Below are 17,492 nucleotides of genomic sequence, written 5' to 3'. Positions count from 1 at the left end.
TCTCACTTTACTAGGCATGACTTTCCCAGACTGGTATAATGTGTGAAATCATTTATTGCTGGAAACAGGCAGCCACAAAATCCCACTGCATCTTATTGTTTGAATCCTAAACCCCAACATTATTTATTTCTAAGCTAGTTTTTGGGTACATACAGAAATCAAACCCTTGTAAAATCATTTTAATTTCCTGCTCTCATTCTTTGGGCACAGAGTGGACCTGTGAGATATTTAGCTTCTCTTTTTTTCCCACATTACTGGTAAACTCCAGTTTCAGCCAGGATGCCCATAAACAAAAATCATGTCAGACAAGGCAAAGGTTCCAAGAAGACAGTTACTAGCTCAAAGCCAGAGTGTTTCATTTTAGGCTTCATCCCTATTTAAACCATGAAAATCTCAGTAAGTATTGAATTTAAATCCACTGTCACTTTCTCCAGGCTCTTGTCAAAGGACTCATTATTAGCTTCTGGTTTACAGTACCTCCTAGATCCCTGTGCTGAGAGGGACCACACTGCACAAAGCAGAGCAGGAAGTGGTCTCCATCCCAGAGTGTTTGGGATCCCAGACAAAGGATAAGAAAGAGGTGCTACGTTTTCAGCATGTGACACTCAGCAGGACAGCTCAGATCCACAAGTCTGCATGCGGAACCTTATCTACCACATCAGATTTTGTCATGTTCTTATCAAATGAAACCACGTATAGGCATACAATAAAGGGTACATTTGGATATAGTAAAGCATATGAACATAAGCCCTTCTTTTAAGAAAGGTCTGTCCCTTCTTACAGGAGCAAGCACAAAACCTCCCATGCTTCTCAGATCCATCTGAATCCTCTCTTTTCTCCTGTGTTGTGGCCCTTATCCCATGGCCCCCTCTGACACAGAAACAACAGTTCACTGGAGAACAGTTTCTGCAGGAGAGCACAGTGTAGGGATATGTGTTTATCAAAAGGGATCTTTATAATTTCTGGTTCCTGTTGCTCCTGGTGCCCTATTTCTGTGTGCCAAAAGGGTGAGCAGCATTCTGTCTGTAAGCAGAACTCTTATTCCATGCTCCATGGCCTGTGGGACTAGGAAAGAGACCAAGAGAAAGGAAATTGCACAGGCAAGCATGAACTTCCAGCCAGGGCTGCAATGATAAAGTCCTGGGTTACCACAAGCCCTCAGTATCAGCAACATGACTGTTTTCCATGCCAAGCTACTTTGAGTCTGTCAAAGTAGGTTTAATTGTTGATTTTCCCTGGACAGTGCCCAGGGCACTATATGACATTGGCTAGATCAGCTGTCCCAGGGAATGGCTGCTTTCTGTCTCATCCCTAATGGCTGAGGATCTTTCCCACAGCGAGCCATCCCTGCAGGACTGTGCCTGTGGTCCATAGAACAGAGGAGCAACTGGGAACTCCAGAGCAGAGCAGCAGTTGGCAGCTGCACAGCAGAGCCCTCACTTTTGCTGTACCACTTCTGTGAGTTTCCACTCAGACCACTGTGCCATTGGAAGGAATGCAGATCTGTGTCAATCTGAATTACAGTCAGACTTGTGGGTGCTGAAAGAATGGCAAAACAGAAACAGACAGAATGAGGTGGGTAAACATGCTGTAGGAAAAGTCAGAAGGAACACACCAACGGTGTTTCTAAAGCTACCTGCTCCAAAATTCATGGTGTGATTCATCTATCTACTAAAGTACTGCAGAAACCCTGGACTAGTTACACAATTCTCATCACGGGTTTGTGTGAAATTAAGGCATCCCAAATGGTCATTCAAGCCAAGGGTTACTGACAAGAGAAGGGATAAAATAAAATGTTCCTGTTGTTCTAGACACAAAAAAGACTGCTAAGGAAGTAACTTTATAACCTGAGAAGGGTCTGCAGCTTTAAGAAATTCTCCCCTAAAGGTTGTAAAGCTTTTTACTATGCAAAGTATTTTTGCTATTATATACACTGGCGGCCACTAAGTGCTGCTATTGTTTCTGGCGGTCATTCAGAGGAGGTCGGGACTGATAAAATGTTTAGCAGAGTTTGTTTGGGTAGATCCATCTGTGTTTTTAACCTCCCATACAGCCTCTGGTGTCCTTTTAAAAGATGCTGGATGTTCCTGAGTCTAATAAATGACAGGCTTTACTTTTATTTGTCATTTTTTATTATGTATCATGCCACAGAAAAGAATGTCTTCTTTACATTACCCACACTTTTCTGTATGGATTACAGAAGCATCTAAAAAAATAGGATGTTTCTTTGCTGTGTGGCAGGGGTGCAGCTTACACAGAGCTCCCATTTCCTTGGGAAAGGCCATGTGGAAATGTGGCCTGTTGCTCTCACTCCTTACACCTTGGGATGAGTTTGTGCTTCAGAGGAACAAAGAGGGGAGATTGCAATCAAAGGGCAGGGAAACAAAAGACATGTTCAGAGGTTCTAGCAAGGAGCCCAAGATGGAGCTTCCAAAAGGAGATGTTTTCAGGTCATATGAGCACCAGGAAAAATATCCTAAATAGTTGGGAAGCACTGTGACAGCAGTTTAACACTCCCACTGGCTTGGTTTGGTAGGGCAGGAATTGAAACAGCCCCAGCATAAAGTCTTAGTATTGCACGGAGCAAATCAGGGGAGCTCTCAGCGCCCCACTTCTCTGCCTGCCTGCACTGCATAAGCAGTAAAGCACACTCAGTGACAACTTCTGCTACTCTTTATGAGTGTTCTGTGTCCAAAACCTGACAGAAACTGGCACTACATTGCATCAAAATGCTGTGCAAATGTTTGCTGACTGAGAAGAAGGTGAGAAGTTGTATCGTCATTTTACAGGTGGGATAGTAAGACAGAACACCCACTCATGTAAAAAGACATTTAAATCCTCCAGTGAGAAGATCCTGACATCTGAAAACAATTCAGTACATTTCCTAAAGCCTTTTGCACCCAGAGACAGCACCGTCCTGCACGTGTGCTCCAGGTGCCTGCAGCACTCACCTGAGCTTGTCCGCCACGAAGATGACGCGGCGCTCGAGCAGGAGCGAGGCGAAGATGCGGATGATCTGCCGCACGCTCAGGCACCTGAAGAGGCACTCGAAGTCCACGTGCTCCAGGCGGGAGTCCATGGGCCTCCGCAGCTCAATGACCTGCACACAGCCAACAACAGCGGGGTCAGCACTGCCCAGGGCCTGCAGCCAGCCCGGCCCTGCGGGGCAGCCACGTTTCTCTTCACAGAGAAGAGATACAATTCTTCCCAAGACTATTTCTGAGAGTCACATTCTCCGAACCTCAGAGAAAGAAAAAACAATTCTTATCTCATTTACTGCTCCTGTGTTGTTCACAAGTGGAATGCATCGTGGAAGATTGTTTACCTGAAGGGAATCGATAACTGGATTCTGGTGTGAGTGTTTTGATTCACTGACCAATCGAATCCAGGTGTGTTTGTGTCAGGACTGTCGGCTGACAGTCACGAGATTCTGTGCAGTAGAGTGTTTAGATGTAATGTAGTGTAATATAATATAGAATAATATAGTATAATAATGTAATTAATTAGCCTCCTGATAAGATGGAGTCCTCCTCATCATTCCTCTCCTTCGTTGGGGGCAAAAATATCTACTATACTGCAGCACTGCCCCGTGCCTGAGGGGACACACAGTGATCCAGCCCCTTGTGTGCAGACACAGAAAAACAGTGTATTGCACAATTCCTGGCGTGCCATTCTTCCCAGAATACAGCTGTGTGCACTGCCTGCTGTCATCTCCAAGGGAAGCATGATTCCCCCTTCCAAACATTTTGTAAGGGATGTAAAGCTTGGCTGAGTTGAGAGTATGAAGCAAGTAACAATCAAACGCTAGAGATGGAAGCTTACAGGGTTGAAACAGCCATAAAGTCAAGGTAAATTGGGTTCTAAGCTTGGCTAACAATTATATTAACATCTAGATAGGAGCCTGGGACTCAGCTAAAAGGCCAGGAAGACTTTGAACCCAATTTACTTCATTTCCACTCTCCTATAACTTGTAATTCACTAGATAATGTTTAAATCCTTTCTCTTTTCACATAAAGATACATACACATATATATATATATATATACTTAACTGGGGAGTCAGGACAAGGTCTTAGAAGGTGAGTTGTGACATCCCTTTACAGTCTAATTTTCATACTTCATCCATGACCTCTGGCCCTCTCCTTCCTTTTCTCAAATGCCTTTTCCTTGATTCCTTTATTATATCTTCCTTTTACTCTGTAATTGACATGTTCAGATGTGGAACTTGAAGACAGAGGACAGAAAAAAGAAGAGGGAAAAATAACATGAAGAAGAGAGTAACAGAAGGAGAAAAATATGAAGCACGAGACAGCAAATGATTGACTATTGAGGAATTTGAGGAAACAGAAGGGAAAGGGAAGAAGCTGGCCAACTCGAAGCTGTATTGAAATCTCTGGATATATATTAACAGGAACATGCATGCATCTTCTTTCCATATGTCCAAAAATCACCATCACTTTATTGCTTTACACTAGTTTTATGTTTTCATGCACGTGACAGCACATTCCACAAGCAGATTGGATTAACTGGAGTTAGCTCCAGTTTTAACTGGAGTAGCCCTTACAGAATTCCTCACAAACACTGTTTTAAGGATATGCTCAAGATCACAGGATACTGTAAACAAAATAAGTTCATATCAGTTTAGTTGTGATATTGTTTGTGATCAGTAACACACAATTATAAAAAGAAAGCCACTCTTCGAACAGTATGTATCAAATCAAATAGATTTGATGTTTTTAAGCCTGAAATACAGGAATGGTACGATGTATAGACACCCATCATTCAGCTCCTGCCCCAAACAACAGCAGTGAGAAACAAATTGTGGAATGACTGTACCAGGAATGGCTCCTTGGAAATGCTGCCTAACTCTCACAATCAGCAAAGGTGCCCACTTCCATTCCTTAGCAGTGGGATTGCAAGCTCAAATCAAGTGTATGTGCCAAATCAGGAAGGGCTGATTCTACTGCAAACCTGCCAACACGAATATCTTGCTGCAGGGTAGGATACAATGCAAGTTATGGCAACTTCTACAAATACCAGGGATGTTTTCTGCTGCCTGGCAAAGCCTGCTGCCTCAGTCTGCTCATCACAAAGAAATACACTGTCTGCTTCCCAATTAATCACCATCTTTGTTTAGGCAAGAGGAGCCACAATGGAAGGATAAGATTCTGTTCCTAATTAAGCCTGTGCATTCCATTTAAATAACAAGTTTGTACTAGCACAACAGAGAGCAAAGCTCAGCCAGAAGAGAGTTGTTTGTTTGTGGGAATTATCTCAATATTTTTCTCTGGGAGAGTTCAGAAGCTTGAGCAGAGGATAGAGAAGCTGCAGATCATGGCTCCCAGTTACATTCACACAGAAAAAGCATTGTCAGCTCTTTTCCCTGGTAGGCCAATCACCTTTCAGATGTTGCCTCTCCAGAAGAAAATGCATGTGACTTTAAAATGCCTTGCAAGTCACTTATACAAGGAGTCCTTTACATTTCATACCATACATTACAAGCCCACTCCATTGAAGTCAGAGGTGCTACATTTAGAGAAAATACTATTTAATGCAAAAATAACAAAGGAACTGTAAAAAACCCTAAGGAGGGTGAAATAACCCTAAAGGGGAGTTTCTTCTCTCTGCTTTACTAACTGGGACAAATTCTATTCCTGTCTTCAGTAATGAATCCCCTGTATATGCCTGACCATCTGAGTGGAGCTACTCTATTCTTAAATAGAGGCATGCAGAGAACAGAATTTGACATGGTAAATGGCTGGCCAGCCCCAAGTTGAAAAAGCCTTTTAATCAATACAGCCATTCTTCAATAGGGCACATGTTGTCTAATGCTAGGCTTCTAGCTGCTTGAGTCAGGAATAAAAAGAAGTGGCATCTATTATATGTGTGCACACGCACACAAAAGAGTTTTGCATGACATACTTTCCTTTGAGAGCCAGTTTAAAGGTATTTATTACCAAAGACAGCCATTTAAATGCTGCTGGTCACTCCTACCATGGCCAGGACCAGCAGTAACAAGGTTTGAAATAACAAGCAGCTGCTGAAGTGCTCAGTGCTGAAGGTACAGACAGCATGGGAAACTCACACTGGCCTGTTATCACTGTGATAAAGCCCAGCAATGCTGCAGTCTCTGAGCTGCACTAGGCCAGCCACACTGGGACATTTGTGTTGGCTGCTTTTCTTGCACACAACTTATTAATAAGCATAAATTAATAAATACATAACCATAAATTGGCTTATGATCATCAATGGGAACTAGCATTAGCATGTCCACAGTGGTGCAGCTCATGATCTGCTTATTTTGAGGGTTTGCCACCCCACAGCCCTGCAGGATCTGTTTGTCTCCTCCTGCTTTTCTTTTGCTGTTTTGATACTGGAGTGGTAAAGGGTAAGGCTTTGACTTTTAATGTTTGCAATTGCTTTTTACCTCATTTCCAGCTCCAGGCAGGAAGGTTTTGACTTTGATTGTCTTTCCAGGTGCAGGAAAAGGAGATTCCATCAGACTTCTCATAAATGGATAAACCAGGGCAGCAGATATTCCCCTTCTCCTTTCAACCTCATCCAGGATCTGGTCCATTAGTAAAACATAAGTGAGAGAGAGAGACAGAACATGTCAGCATCACATAGACTTTTGAAGCACCCTTTGACCCATGTGTGCTTAAACACATGGCAGATCTAAGTTTGTCTCCTCTGCCATGTATTTCTTCATTACCATCAGTCCATGTTTTCTTGTTACAAAATGAAGCCTGTTTGTGAATGTTATTAACACAGAGGCAAGGAAATTAATAAGTCTGGAAAAGAGGAAGAAGATTCAACATGACATATATTGTTGGGATTATGCCTGAATGGGGTGAGCTGAAGGAGAGAAAGATGAAGACGAATGCCATGATCACAGCCCAGGTCTGCATCACATCTCAGTGGCACATCTTGAAATTCGTATCAAGGAAAAACTTTCTTTGCACTGAGCATCTCTTTCATTTCAACTAAGAGGGTAGGAAAAAGGCAGAAAGCCATGCTACCACTATGACAGCAGGACAGAGCTCCTGAAATGCTCCTCCAGCAGTGGCTGTCAGGTCAGGGTCTGTGCTGAGCTGGAGACCCTGAGCTGCCCCTGACACACCCAGCTGTTCACACTGGTGCCTGCATTAAGGTCATTTTCTCTTGATGAAACAGCAGGCAATCTAGTCTTGAAATAAGCAGATGGAACTTCTTAAAGATAGAGGAGACCATTATGTTCTTCTCTCTTTGGTCACATGGGGCAACATAAATTAGATCACAGCTAAGTTTTCCCACATTAGACTGAGCATATAGATGATAAAGAAGACAGAAAGCAAGGTTCAAAGCAGTTGGTGGTTTGACCTGCAGTGGTGATCCTTTAACCACCACTCCAGAGCAAAAGGCCATACAAGAGTTAGTGGGCCTGAGCCAGACATTTTCTCTTGTTTCTCTTGGAAATGATTTCACTGAAGCAGAACATTAAAATACACTTAAGCACAAGCTGGTGACCTGTAAGGAGAGCTGGTGACACCAAATGCCAGCGGAGGCATTCACTGGTGCATAGTTTCCCCTTCCTCCCTGTGACATAATGAAGGCCTTACTAAAACAAAGCTGGCCCTATGAACATAACTTGCATTCCAGTCCTTGGAAGTGGCAGATAACCATAAATGAGGCCACGGATTTCACTCTTGATGTAATTGTCAGCACAGCCATCCTCAGCAAACAAAACCAGCGGGAAGCAGCAATGAAGCAGGGCTGTGCCCCAGGTCCCTTGCTGCTCCTGCACACTGCCAGCACTCAGTTGTGCTCCTGCAGCCACAGGATTGGCTATTTGATGATTTTGTTGCTGGACTTGGGGTCATGTGTGTGTCATATGCCTGGCTCCAAAGACCTGCACAACGCAAATAAAAGGAGCATTTAAACCAAATAAAAGTTGAACAGAGATCCCAAGAGATAAAATGGTCAGAAACAGCTGTTGAAACCATGAGCAAATGAACTGGCTGGAAGTTAAAATATCTGTGGTTCTCAAGTCTGTCCCAGCAATAGGTATTACAACAGTGAGTGAGCAGGAAAGGCTTTGTGGAAGACAAAGTTAATGGAAATTATCAGAAATAGGAAGAGAAACATTTTAAACCAGAGGAATCTTTTTGCTTTTGTGATAACTAATATCCAAGATTTAATATCCCACGGTCTTTCATCATTCACACTGTAAGGCAGAGACAGCTATTCATTGTATTGAGGGCCAGCTGTCTGACCTTATACCTCAGCTGCAGTGATACTTGGTTGTAAGGAAGATACCTATTTTTTTTTCCTTCTCCCAAGTCTTCCTTTATAAAATAGAGCACTATCAAAATTAGATAATAAACATAATAGCAAACAAAAAGCCTCATGAGTTCTGTGCACACCACGAGTGTGGTGAGCTGGGTGATCCTCCCAGAACAATGCATTCCATTTCACTCACAGATATCTGTGTTTAGATACATATTACATCTAAGAGACACTGTTATAAACCCTTGATTTCAGAGCTTTATGAAAGACATCAGAAGCAAAATTCCAATTAACTATTTGCAACCCAACCGTTGTTCTTCACACAAGGCTTGTTTTAAAGTTTTATCTAGAAAAACTCAAAACCTGCTTTAATGATAATATTCGGTATGAATATTAGATCATATGAACAATAGAAATGCTATGATTTAATTTCACATCAATGATTTACATGCTCTTTTCCACTTTATTCCTACAAAAATTAGCAGGCAAAATCTGTGAAAGTTCTGAGAGATTTCCCGTATTTGAAGTGAAAAATCTCTGGCAAATTAAAACACAATAAATTAAAATTGGGCCAATCAAAAGATCATCTGTGCTTTATCCTAGACTCCTCGAGTGAAAAAAATAAAATTGTCACTAGTTTTAAGTGTATAGAATTCACATATCAAATAATCTTTTTTCTCAACCTCATCATTCCACAGGGTGTTGGAGTAAAAGTGGTACTGGCCCATCATCCAAACTATGGATGCCAAGAATTACAGCTCAGCACAGAACGGCTGTAGAAAACAATGGAAAAAATTTCGGTCAGCCAGATCATGCAGACACCCAGATGTTTTCTGAATCAATTTCTGCCTCAGTCACAGAAATAATAAGACATTCTTTGATGAACCAAATAATAGGGATGGAATATCCAAAACAGCAACTGTAAAATAGTTATCTCCCATCAAAGGAAGGAATTCTTCCAGCCTGGTTCATCACTGCAGATGTGTCTCAGTAAACAATCAAATTAAAAAGCAATATTAAAACTATCTCCTTACCTTAGAAAATAAGTCAAAGCACCCCAGGCGGCTGATGACACAGTAAACTTCAGGTAGGCGGGGGCCTTTTCCATTGGGCTGATAACAGCAAAGAGGAGATGGGAATTACACATTCATGTGGAGCCATGAGGAAATACACTTCTCTCTCTGACCACACAGTTGGCCATCATGTGACATCTCTCACTATTTGCTCCTCCAACAAATCTCTTTGCTCTTGGAAAAGCATCATATTTCTTCCATTAGGCAGGAAACTGAAAGGCACAGATAGAGCTTATCCCCTTTGGAAATCACAGCCTGTTGGAGCTGCATCCCAGCCTCATTCCAGCTTGCAGCCATAAAAGCACATGGAACCAGGCCTGTAACTCATGCCTCTGCTATCTCTGTGCCCTGCTCCTGCTGCAGCACAAGGAGTGGGGCCAGCCTGGGGCTGTGTGCTGCAGGAGGAGAACTGCAACATGAAGGGAGGCCACGATGGCTTTAGGTCCCCACTCCCTCACTCCATGGTGCTCAAGAGACCTCAGCCTACAGAAAAGGAGCTCACAACGTAAACAAAGCAGGCTGCATGAGAAAACCATGAACTTCCTCGGACCAACTCTTGATAAACATGAAACACACTTAACTTAAACTGTGGCAAGTATGAATCAATGATACACATCCCTCTTACTCCCTCCCCAAGAGAAACTGTGAAGACCATCCTCTGTAACCATCCTATATAAGATTAATCCTGGAGAAGCAAATGGTACTTGCTCAGCATACTGGACTCTGCTACCCTGCCTACTCCACTTTGTCTCTTGTTGGACTCTACTGGTACTCAACTTCCCCGTGGAGTGTTTGAAATTCACATGCCACAGAGATGACAATCAAGAGAAACTAAGGGCTAGCTGTGCTTTTTAAACCTGAATATTGCACTCTAGACTTGGACAGTCAGCAGGTGCCTGCCTGTTATAATAAAGATCACAAAAAAAAAATACCAAAGCTAAGTGAATACAGATGAGTCTATTTCTGGATCCAAACCTGCTCACTACACGTCACATCTCTGAAAAAGCAGAGCCCTTTTTTGTCCATATTAGGTATAAAATCCTTTCTAAAGGCACTGAGTGATTATATCAAGCATGTGGGATTTTGGTTAAAATCATTGTGTCAAATCTGCAGGAATGCCGAAGCCATGCCAGGAGCCTTGGACAGCTCCCAGCCAAGAGCTGTCTCACTGAGTGCCAGTAAAAACATCACATTCCTGGGTCATCTATAAGACCAGAAACAATAACTGCTTAGCACTTACTCCAAGTTTCTCCTTTATGAAATATCATTGCTTTCAATTGTCTTAAAGGCTACATGTCTGTGGGAGCTGGGATTCTTCCCTTCCTGCCCTCACTGTGTAGGACATCCTTTTTTGTTATTTCAGAGAGCTTTTCCTGCAAACAGCACAGCCTCAGATGCACACACGTCAGCTGCAAGAGCAGCAAGCAAAAGCCTTGAGCAGAGCCATTTTGAGGGGCAGAACTTCTCAAATTTATAGCACTGGCAACCCTTCACACAACCTCCCCTCTCAGCCATCAGTTTACATCTCACTTTAGACTGATCTAAAACACCCACTGTGCTTTAGTTTGCTTCTTTCCTGGGCAAGACCATCCTATGGGACATGACACTGCTGCCTGGACTCCTCCCTCGTCACTCGGGGACACTGGGGTCTGCCCATCAGGACCAGTGAAACCTCATCTCTTCCCAAAAGGGAGCTCTCCCAAGTGGCAGGCTGTGCTCTGCAAGGTGGCTACGCTTCCATCCAAGACTCACTCCTGCACACAAAGAATCTGTCCAGATCAGGAAATCAAAAGGCTGAAGTGGCCCAGCTGAGAGGCACCCGAGTGACTCTGCGCTTGTGCACTGCACTGCTCCTGAAAGAAGAGAGATGAAGGGGATGATGTTTTGGGCTTGATTTCCTTTCAATTTGTTTTTGTGGAGCCCAGGATATTTTCACCCTTAGTCCAGTGTCACAAAATGAAAATGCTAATGAGTTTTGATGATAACAAGACAGTTTCCCAAAATTATGAACTTAAACTGACAAGAACTTGGCTGAGGTGGAGAAGCCAAGCTCTGCATCAGGGCTGGTCCACACGTGGCTCAGGACAGTCTTTTTTATAGTGAGTTTAATCTGAATATTACTGACTAAAGCCCACTCCAAAATCTTTGGCAGGAAAAACAAGAGGCTTTTGCTCCAAAAACTAAGCCTGCCATTTTTCTCTTTCAAATTTCACCTCCTTGTCCATGTTCTTGGATTCTATGGAGCCTTCAGAGATCTCCTCCCCATCTGCCATAGCACTGAGCTGTGTGAGGGAAGTGGCCTTTGCAAAGCACATGCACTAGCCAGTATATCCAGAAACAGATATTCCTCAGGGGTGCCAGGAATCAGAACAATTCCAACACTGGGAGGCTAAATTCAGTTTCTATGGAGGCTCTTGATTCCTTGTTAGGGCCAATCCAAATTGTGACCATGAGAAAACTGTGGGTGTTGTAAATCCAAAAGCACTCCTTAAAGACTTCTTGTTCTGTAAAACATGAACTTTGAGTGCCAGAGCACTCAGTGTACACAGGGCTGTCAAACTGCTTGGGCAAGGGCAGGATGCAAGGGAGCAAGGAGAAAACAGGTTTTCCAATGAGCTTTTTGCAGCTCCATAAACAGACTGCATCCCACAAAAGTTGCTTTCACACTGTAATGAGTGCCCTTCTCCTGTCCCCAGCAAATGCAGGATTTCAGGTTTGTCCCTCCTAACAACTGCTTTCCATGTTTTCAGGTACACACTTCACATTCAGGCAGCTGCTCCTCCATGGACTCCTGGGGCTGTCTTGTCTTAGCCTAGAAAAGTGCTGGAGGATCAAATTTTATGTGAGAGGGAAGGGAGGTGTAGGATGAAACAGCCCCTGCAAGGGTGCCCAAATCATCTCTGCTGCTGACTTGTGCACTCACAAGAAAAGCTGTTACAGAATTGCCTTGGAGGTATCAAGATGTAACTGGAAAATTTCATGCTATCTATGGAAATGCAGATTGTCTGCTGTGGGACAATAGGTTACATTCCATTCTAATCCTGTTCCAAAATGAAACAAAACAATATAAATACATTTAAAGGGGATACTGTACAGGATTTGTAGAACAAACAAAACATAATTGTCACTGTATCCCTTGAGGTAGTTTTGGCACACAGACCCCAGAAAAGATCTGGAAGCATCTGAGATCTGAAGGAAAAAAGTGGAACAGTTTGTTCATATCACAACATGCCAAAGGAGAGCAAGGCTGACAAAACACAATTGTTTCCTAAATGCAAGAATCTGCACAGCAGATCCTGCAGAAGAGCAGCCAGCCATCCTCAAGGATCAGCCAGCCATGGAAGCTTTTGCCAACGAGGCTGCCAAATGCACCAGAAGGTGTGAGACACCTCTTGCTGGGAATTACAAGAGCATCCCCCACCAGGACAGCTGAGGAACATTTTCTAAGGAATTAGCCTCACAGCAGTTGGCTTGGCTTAAAGTGGAGCAGTTTATAAGATTTTTAGTGGGGTTTCATGGCACACACTAGTGAGGCTGTCCCACCATGCACCAACCCTTGCAGAAGACATGAAATGGTTACACTTCCAAACCCTATGGAAAAGGCACTTCAGGTAAATACCCAGATTCCACATTTCTCCCAGCAGGACAGGAGGAGGTTGCACCACCCAAATAAAAGATCTCTGCTACTTTTACCTTTTCCACAGGTAGAGGAAATGCTGAGCTGTTTCTCTGCAGCTTCCAAGACCCCCTCTCTTTCTAAGCCCCAGTTTTGCCCTCAGAAAGGCATGGCTGGATTTGCCCCACAAGGGGCACAGCTGGTGAAGTGCACTGGCATCACTCCTTCCTTTCCTTGGCTGAGGAGGCTGTTCCAGTGGGATGGGACATGTCAGCTTCTCTATGCCAGCGTTTGCAATCCAAAATAAGCAACCTGAATTAAGTGATCACCAAAGGTGGCAGCAGCAGATCTGCTTTATAACTATTAGATAGATTTAGCAAAGCATTACTTATTTTCCCTTTTTCTTTTTGCTATTTGATTGATTTTTGCCTTATCCACTGGAGGATAAAAATCTCCAATGCTGTCTCAAAAGACCATTATATTAAAGCATGCACTATTGATTTAATTCTGTTCCTGGTATTTCCTAATATACTCAGCCATGTTTTGCACCAGCTGAAATCAGTGTTCTATTTTTATGTTGTCCTTAATGTAGGGTGAATTTCACTGAGCTTTACATGAGTAAAAAAACCCCATGTTAATGTTTCATTGAAAAACTGATTCAACATTCCTGTGTATAAATCTTTTTTATTGTCACTGGTTATTTCAGTCTCAGCATGGTTCAGGATCAACCATTTGGCATTTCACAGAGGCAAGCTCTGTGCATGATTAGAAATGTACTGACATTCTCAGAAAGATAAAAGTCTCAAATCACCTTTACCTAGTAGAGTGAAAACAATCCATAATTTTATTCTAACCAACATTTTCTGAGGTTTTGTTATGTTTTTCCCCAAATAAGACCTTATTATCCTTTTAAATGACAACTCATTAAAAAAATTTATTTGTACTGCTGCCCTACATCTTGTTATGCCTATTTACAGCAGCAAGGATGAATTCTAGGTGCTTTCCTTGCTCATCCCTGAGTTACCCCCTGACCAGCTCTAGATTTACTGCAGCACAATCCTTCAGTGACATTTCCTGCCCACACAGCAACCTTGTTGTGGCTCACTGTGACACACTGTTTTATACAGAGTGAGTCCCTGTGATGCTACCTATGGCAAACACTGCCCCCAGAACTGATAAACAAATTTTCTGTTATGTTAGCTTAATGAAACTTCTTACAAATAGAGGAACCACACACAGCAAAACCTCCCAGACAGCATCTGCTGTTTGCACGCAGGGGCTCTGCCACGGACAGAGAGCAGGGGAAGAGCAGGGTCAGGCACAAGCAGCAGTGCAGGACAGAGGGTGCTGTGCCAGGGACAGGGAGTGCTCTGCTGGAAGCTACTGAAGGCAGGTGATCCCTGCCTGAAAAGGTGGGAAATCATGCCAGAAAGGGAAGGGAGGGAAAGTGGCAGTGTGCCTTACTCTTAGAGAGGGGGGACCTACTTACAAACTGCTGCAGACATTCATGTGGCACAGAGGTCAGCCAAAGACTCCTGCAGCATGCAATATCCATATAAACTCCCCAACCCAGTGTGGGCAACAGCCATGAGAACATGACAGAAGCCATGGCCTCCCACCCAGTCACTCACAAACAGCTCCAAACCTACCCAAGAGGTGCAAGGCCAGGGCACAGACAACCAGCTGCTTTCTGCTTTGTGCCATCCCATCAGGTGTGCAGGATGGACACCAGAATCCCTCTTTGCATTGCGCTCCACCTCTCTTAACACACTCTGCAAGCCTCTGAGCAGAGTGCTCCCCCTCAAAACACACACTGCTGTGCTCTCACTTTATCAAGTGTCCAGGGATTTTCCAGGTGATGGGACAACACTGTTTGTAGGCTCCCCACCTCACCTATTGACCACCCCTGGTCATGGGGACTGAAAATGGTGTGAGAAACCAGACTTCCCACTGCTGGCACCAGCCTGTTGCTTGGCTCTGAGCTGCAGACTGATGACACAGTGCTGGCAGAGTCATTTGAGATGTAAGCAGCTGCCTAAGAGATAAACACTACTCACAAATGTTTAGAAATACCAGCTTTGCCTTTGTTTCCAGTGTTGTAGTACTTCTGATTGTGCTTGAAGTACATAACATAAAGAATTTATGAAGTGCTCACCCAAGAGACTTCCCACATTCTCAGGAATTCGCTACAAACCTTGGGATCTATCTGATTAAAATGGCCATTACAAATGCTTATTTCAACTTGATCTCCTTACATTTCCAAATTTCAGAGTGAGAAAACCCCGTTTCCTTTAAAAACCATGAGAGACACCTTCAGACTGTAGTTTGGAGATCCTTTTCAAGAGAATTCTGCCCTCTGAAGTGAGGGTGATGTACTCACCAAGAGCCTCCTGCAGTACCCGAACCGCCGGCTCCCATCCTCCCCAGTCAGCATGAAAGAGAAGGTCTCACTAGGAGAAAGGGAATTGCCCATTGTGGAGATTATAGCAGAACTACAGCATGGCTACAAGGTGCATCACTTAGCAAGGGACACTCATCAAGGGAGAGATGCTGCCCACTGGAAGGCCTTCATCATTAGGACATACTCTGTGGAAAAATTCTGGCAGTGGTATGGTTAGGGACAACCCAGCTGTCTTGGTGCTGAGTGTCAGTGACTGCAGAAGAAATACGAGAATCACATTTTGAGGGCAATCAGATACTGATCAGATATGAGGGCAATATTCCAGTGCTCCTTTGTCTTTGGTTCAATCCTGTCTTTGGACTGAGTTTTATTCATAAAGGGAGATATTCTCTGAGAGTAGAGAAATCATTTTCTAATCCAGAAACAACACAAATTTCTAAAATCCAGCTCATTTTATGTCTCTGTCTAGGATAAATACATTTGTGACAGAGCAGCAAAACAACAGTTTAAGGTTGTAATTACACCACAGGTAAAGGGATGGGTCTGTGAATTCATGCCTGGGCTGTGAAACATTCCTGATTACTTTGCCAGTTTTAAATGGTATTATATAAAACAATTCCTAGTGCTGAAATGCCAGGGTTTGTATAATTACAGATGTCTCTGGGGAGACCTTATTGAGACCTTTCAATACTTAAAGGGGCTTCTAAGAAAGATGGGAATAGACTTTTTAAAAGGGTCTGTAGCAATAGGACAAGGGGTAATGGTTTTAAACTAAAACTGGGTAGATTCAGACTTGATAAAAGGAAGAAATGTTTTACAATGAGGGTGGTAAAACACTGGGAAGGTTGTCCAGAGAGGTGGTGAATGCCCTGTCCCTGGAAGCATTCAAGGTCAAGCTCGACAGGACTCTGACCAAGTTGAAGCTATCACTGCTCAAGGCAGAAAGGTTAGACTGGATGACCTTTAAAGGTCCCTTCCAACCCAAATCATTCCACAATTCCATCCCTTCTGCCTATCCCGTTACTCTGCACCTTTGGATCAACCAGTTCTCACATATCAGTGCAGGGGAAAAAAAAAAATGATACATTTTTTTGAGGTCACTTTGAAGGAAAAAGACAATGCAAGTCTGGCTCTCCTTTTCCTTGCCCTTCTCCTGCAGTCATTCATCTCCCATGGAAGGAAGAGAGGACAGAGCACAGCTCCAAGAAAGTTCTCAGCAACATTTTGAACCAAATATAGGGGTAACCTGCAATGTTAGACAAGCGCTCTGAGGTGAATGACTGGGGCAGGGGGTGGGCAGGGCCCCATCCTTTTTAAAATTTATTTTAAATACTTCCATTTATTCTTTTGAGTTTAGCACTCAGAAGAACCTTCAAGCCTCTTCCCCTCAGCCACACAGGCCTGGGAGGCAGGCAGAATAGGGAAGAAAAAGAACACAGAACTTCAAAAGAAAGAAAAATTAAATACAGCTGCTTGATCACAAAGTGGCCAAGACTCAAACTGCTGCTTCCTTAATTGGGCATTGACGAGGCTGAGGCTGTTCCAGTGCACTCCAGCACCATTCCAGCACCACTCCATGGTGCAGAGCAGCTCTGGAGCACTCACCTGTTGTACTCAGAGACAGGGAGCCAGTCCTTGGCATCAGGGAAGCAGAACTGTGGGATGGCCTTGAGGCGCTCCTCCGCTTCCCGCATCTGCTTGGTCGGCCTCTCCAGCTGCCGGGAGAACAGCGAGGGTCAGTCAGCCCTGGGTGTCCCCTCCCAGCTCTGCTCAGGGACACTGAGCAGCTCTGAGAGCCAGGGCACATCAGACTGTCCTGTAGTTGTGCTTGGCAGAGCGAGGCATGACTCCAGGACAGGCTTATAGGTGCTGGTACCAAAGAAATAATCACTGCTGGGGTTTTGCATTTTTTTAATTGTCTGAAACTCCCTTGTTGTACCATGGCCACTTAAAACACAGCCCTAACTCAAATACCTTTCTGCTGCAAGAGCACAAGAGAAATGCCAGAGATCAGCAAAAGTCTTTCCATTGACTTCAGCGAGTTTTGGAACAAATCCTAATATAGCCAAAAAGTGAAATATTTAGAAACTGAATTTAAACACAGTGTTTAAAGCATCTGCCATCAGGCCAAATTCTCC

General features: G+C 43.6%; 1 protein-coding gene across 7 annotated transcripts in view; it reads right to left on the bottom strand.

The window, feature by feature from the left end:
- DENND2B (DENN domain containing 2B) overlaps positions 1–17,492 on the bottom strand; it is a 153,329-nt gene that overhangs the window by 19,461 nt on the left and 116,376 nt on the right. For all 7 annotated transcript variants that reach the window (XM_059848887.1, XM_059848886.1, XM_059848891.1 and 4 more), the window contains 5 exons: positions 16,960–17,069; positions 15,334–15,403; positions 9,299–9,376; positions 6,427–6,567; positions 2,952–3,100 (listed from right to left, as the gene is read on the bottom strand). In XM_059848887.1, coding sequence (XP_059704870.1) covers positions 2,952–3,100; positions 6,427–6,567; positions 9,299–9,376; positions 15,334–15,403; positions 16,960–17,069 — 548 coding nt within the window. The remainder of the gene's footprint in view (positions 1–2,951; positions 3,101–6,426; positions 6,568–9,298; positions 9,377–15,333; positions 15,404–16,959; positions 17,070–17,492) is intronic.

Source organism: Haemorhous mexicanus, chromosome 6 (assembly GCF_027477595.1).
Source record: "Haemorhous mexicanus isolate bHaeMex1 chromosome 6, bHaeMex1.pri, whole genome shotgun sequence".
Taxonomy (NCBI): Eukaryota; Metazoa; Chordata; class Aves; order Passeriformes; family Fringillidae; genus Haemorhous; species Haemorhous mexicanus.
This window is presented reverse-complemented; position numbering and strand designations above follow the sequence as displayed.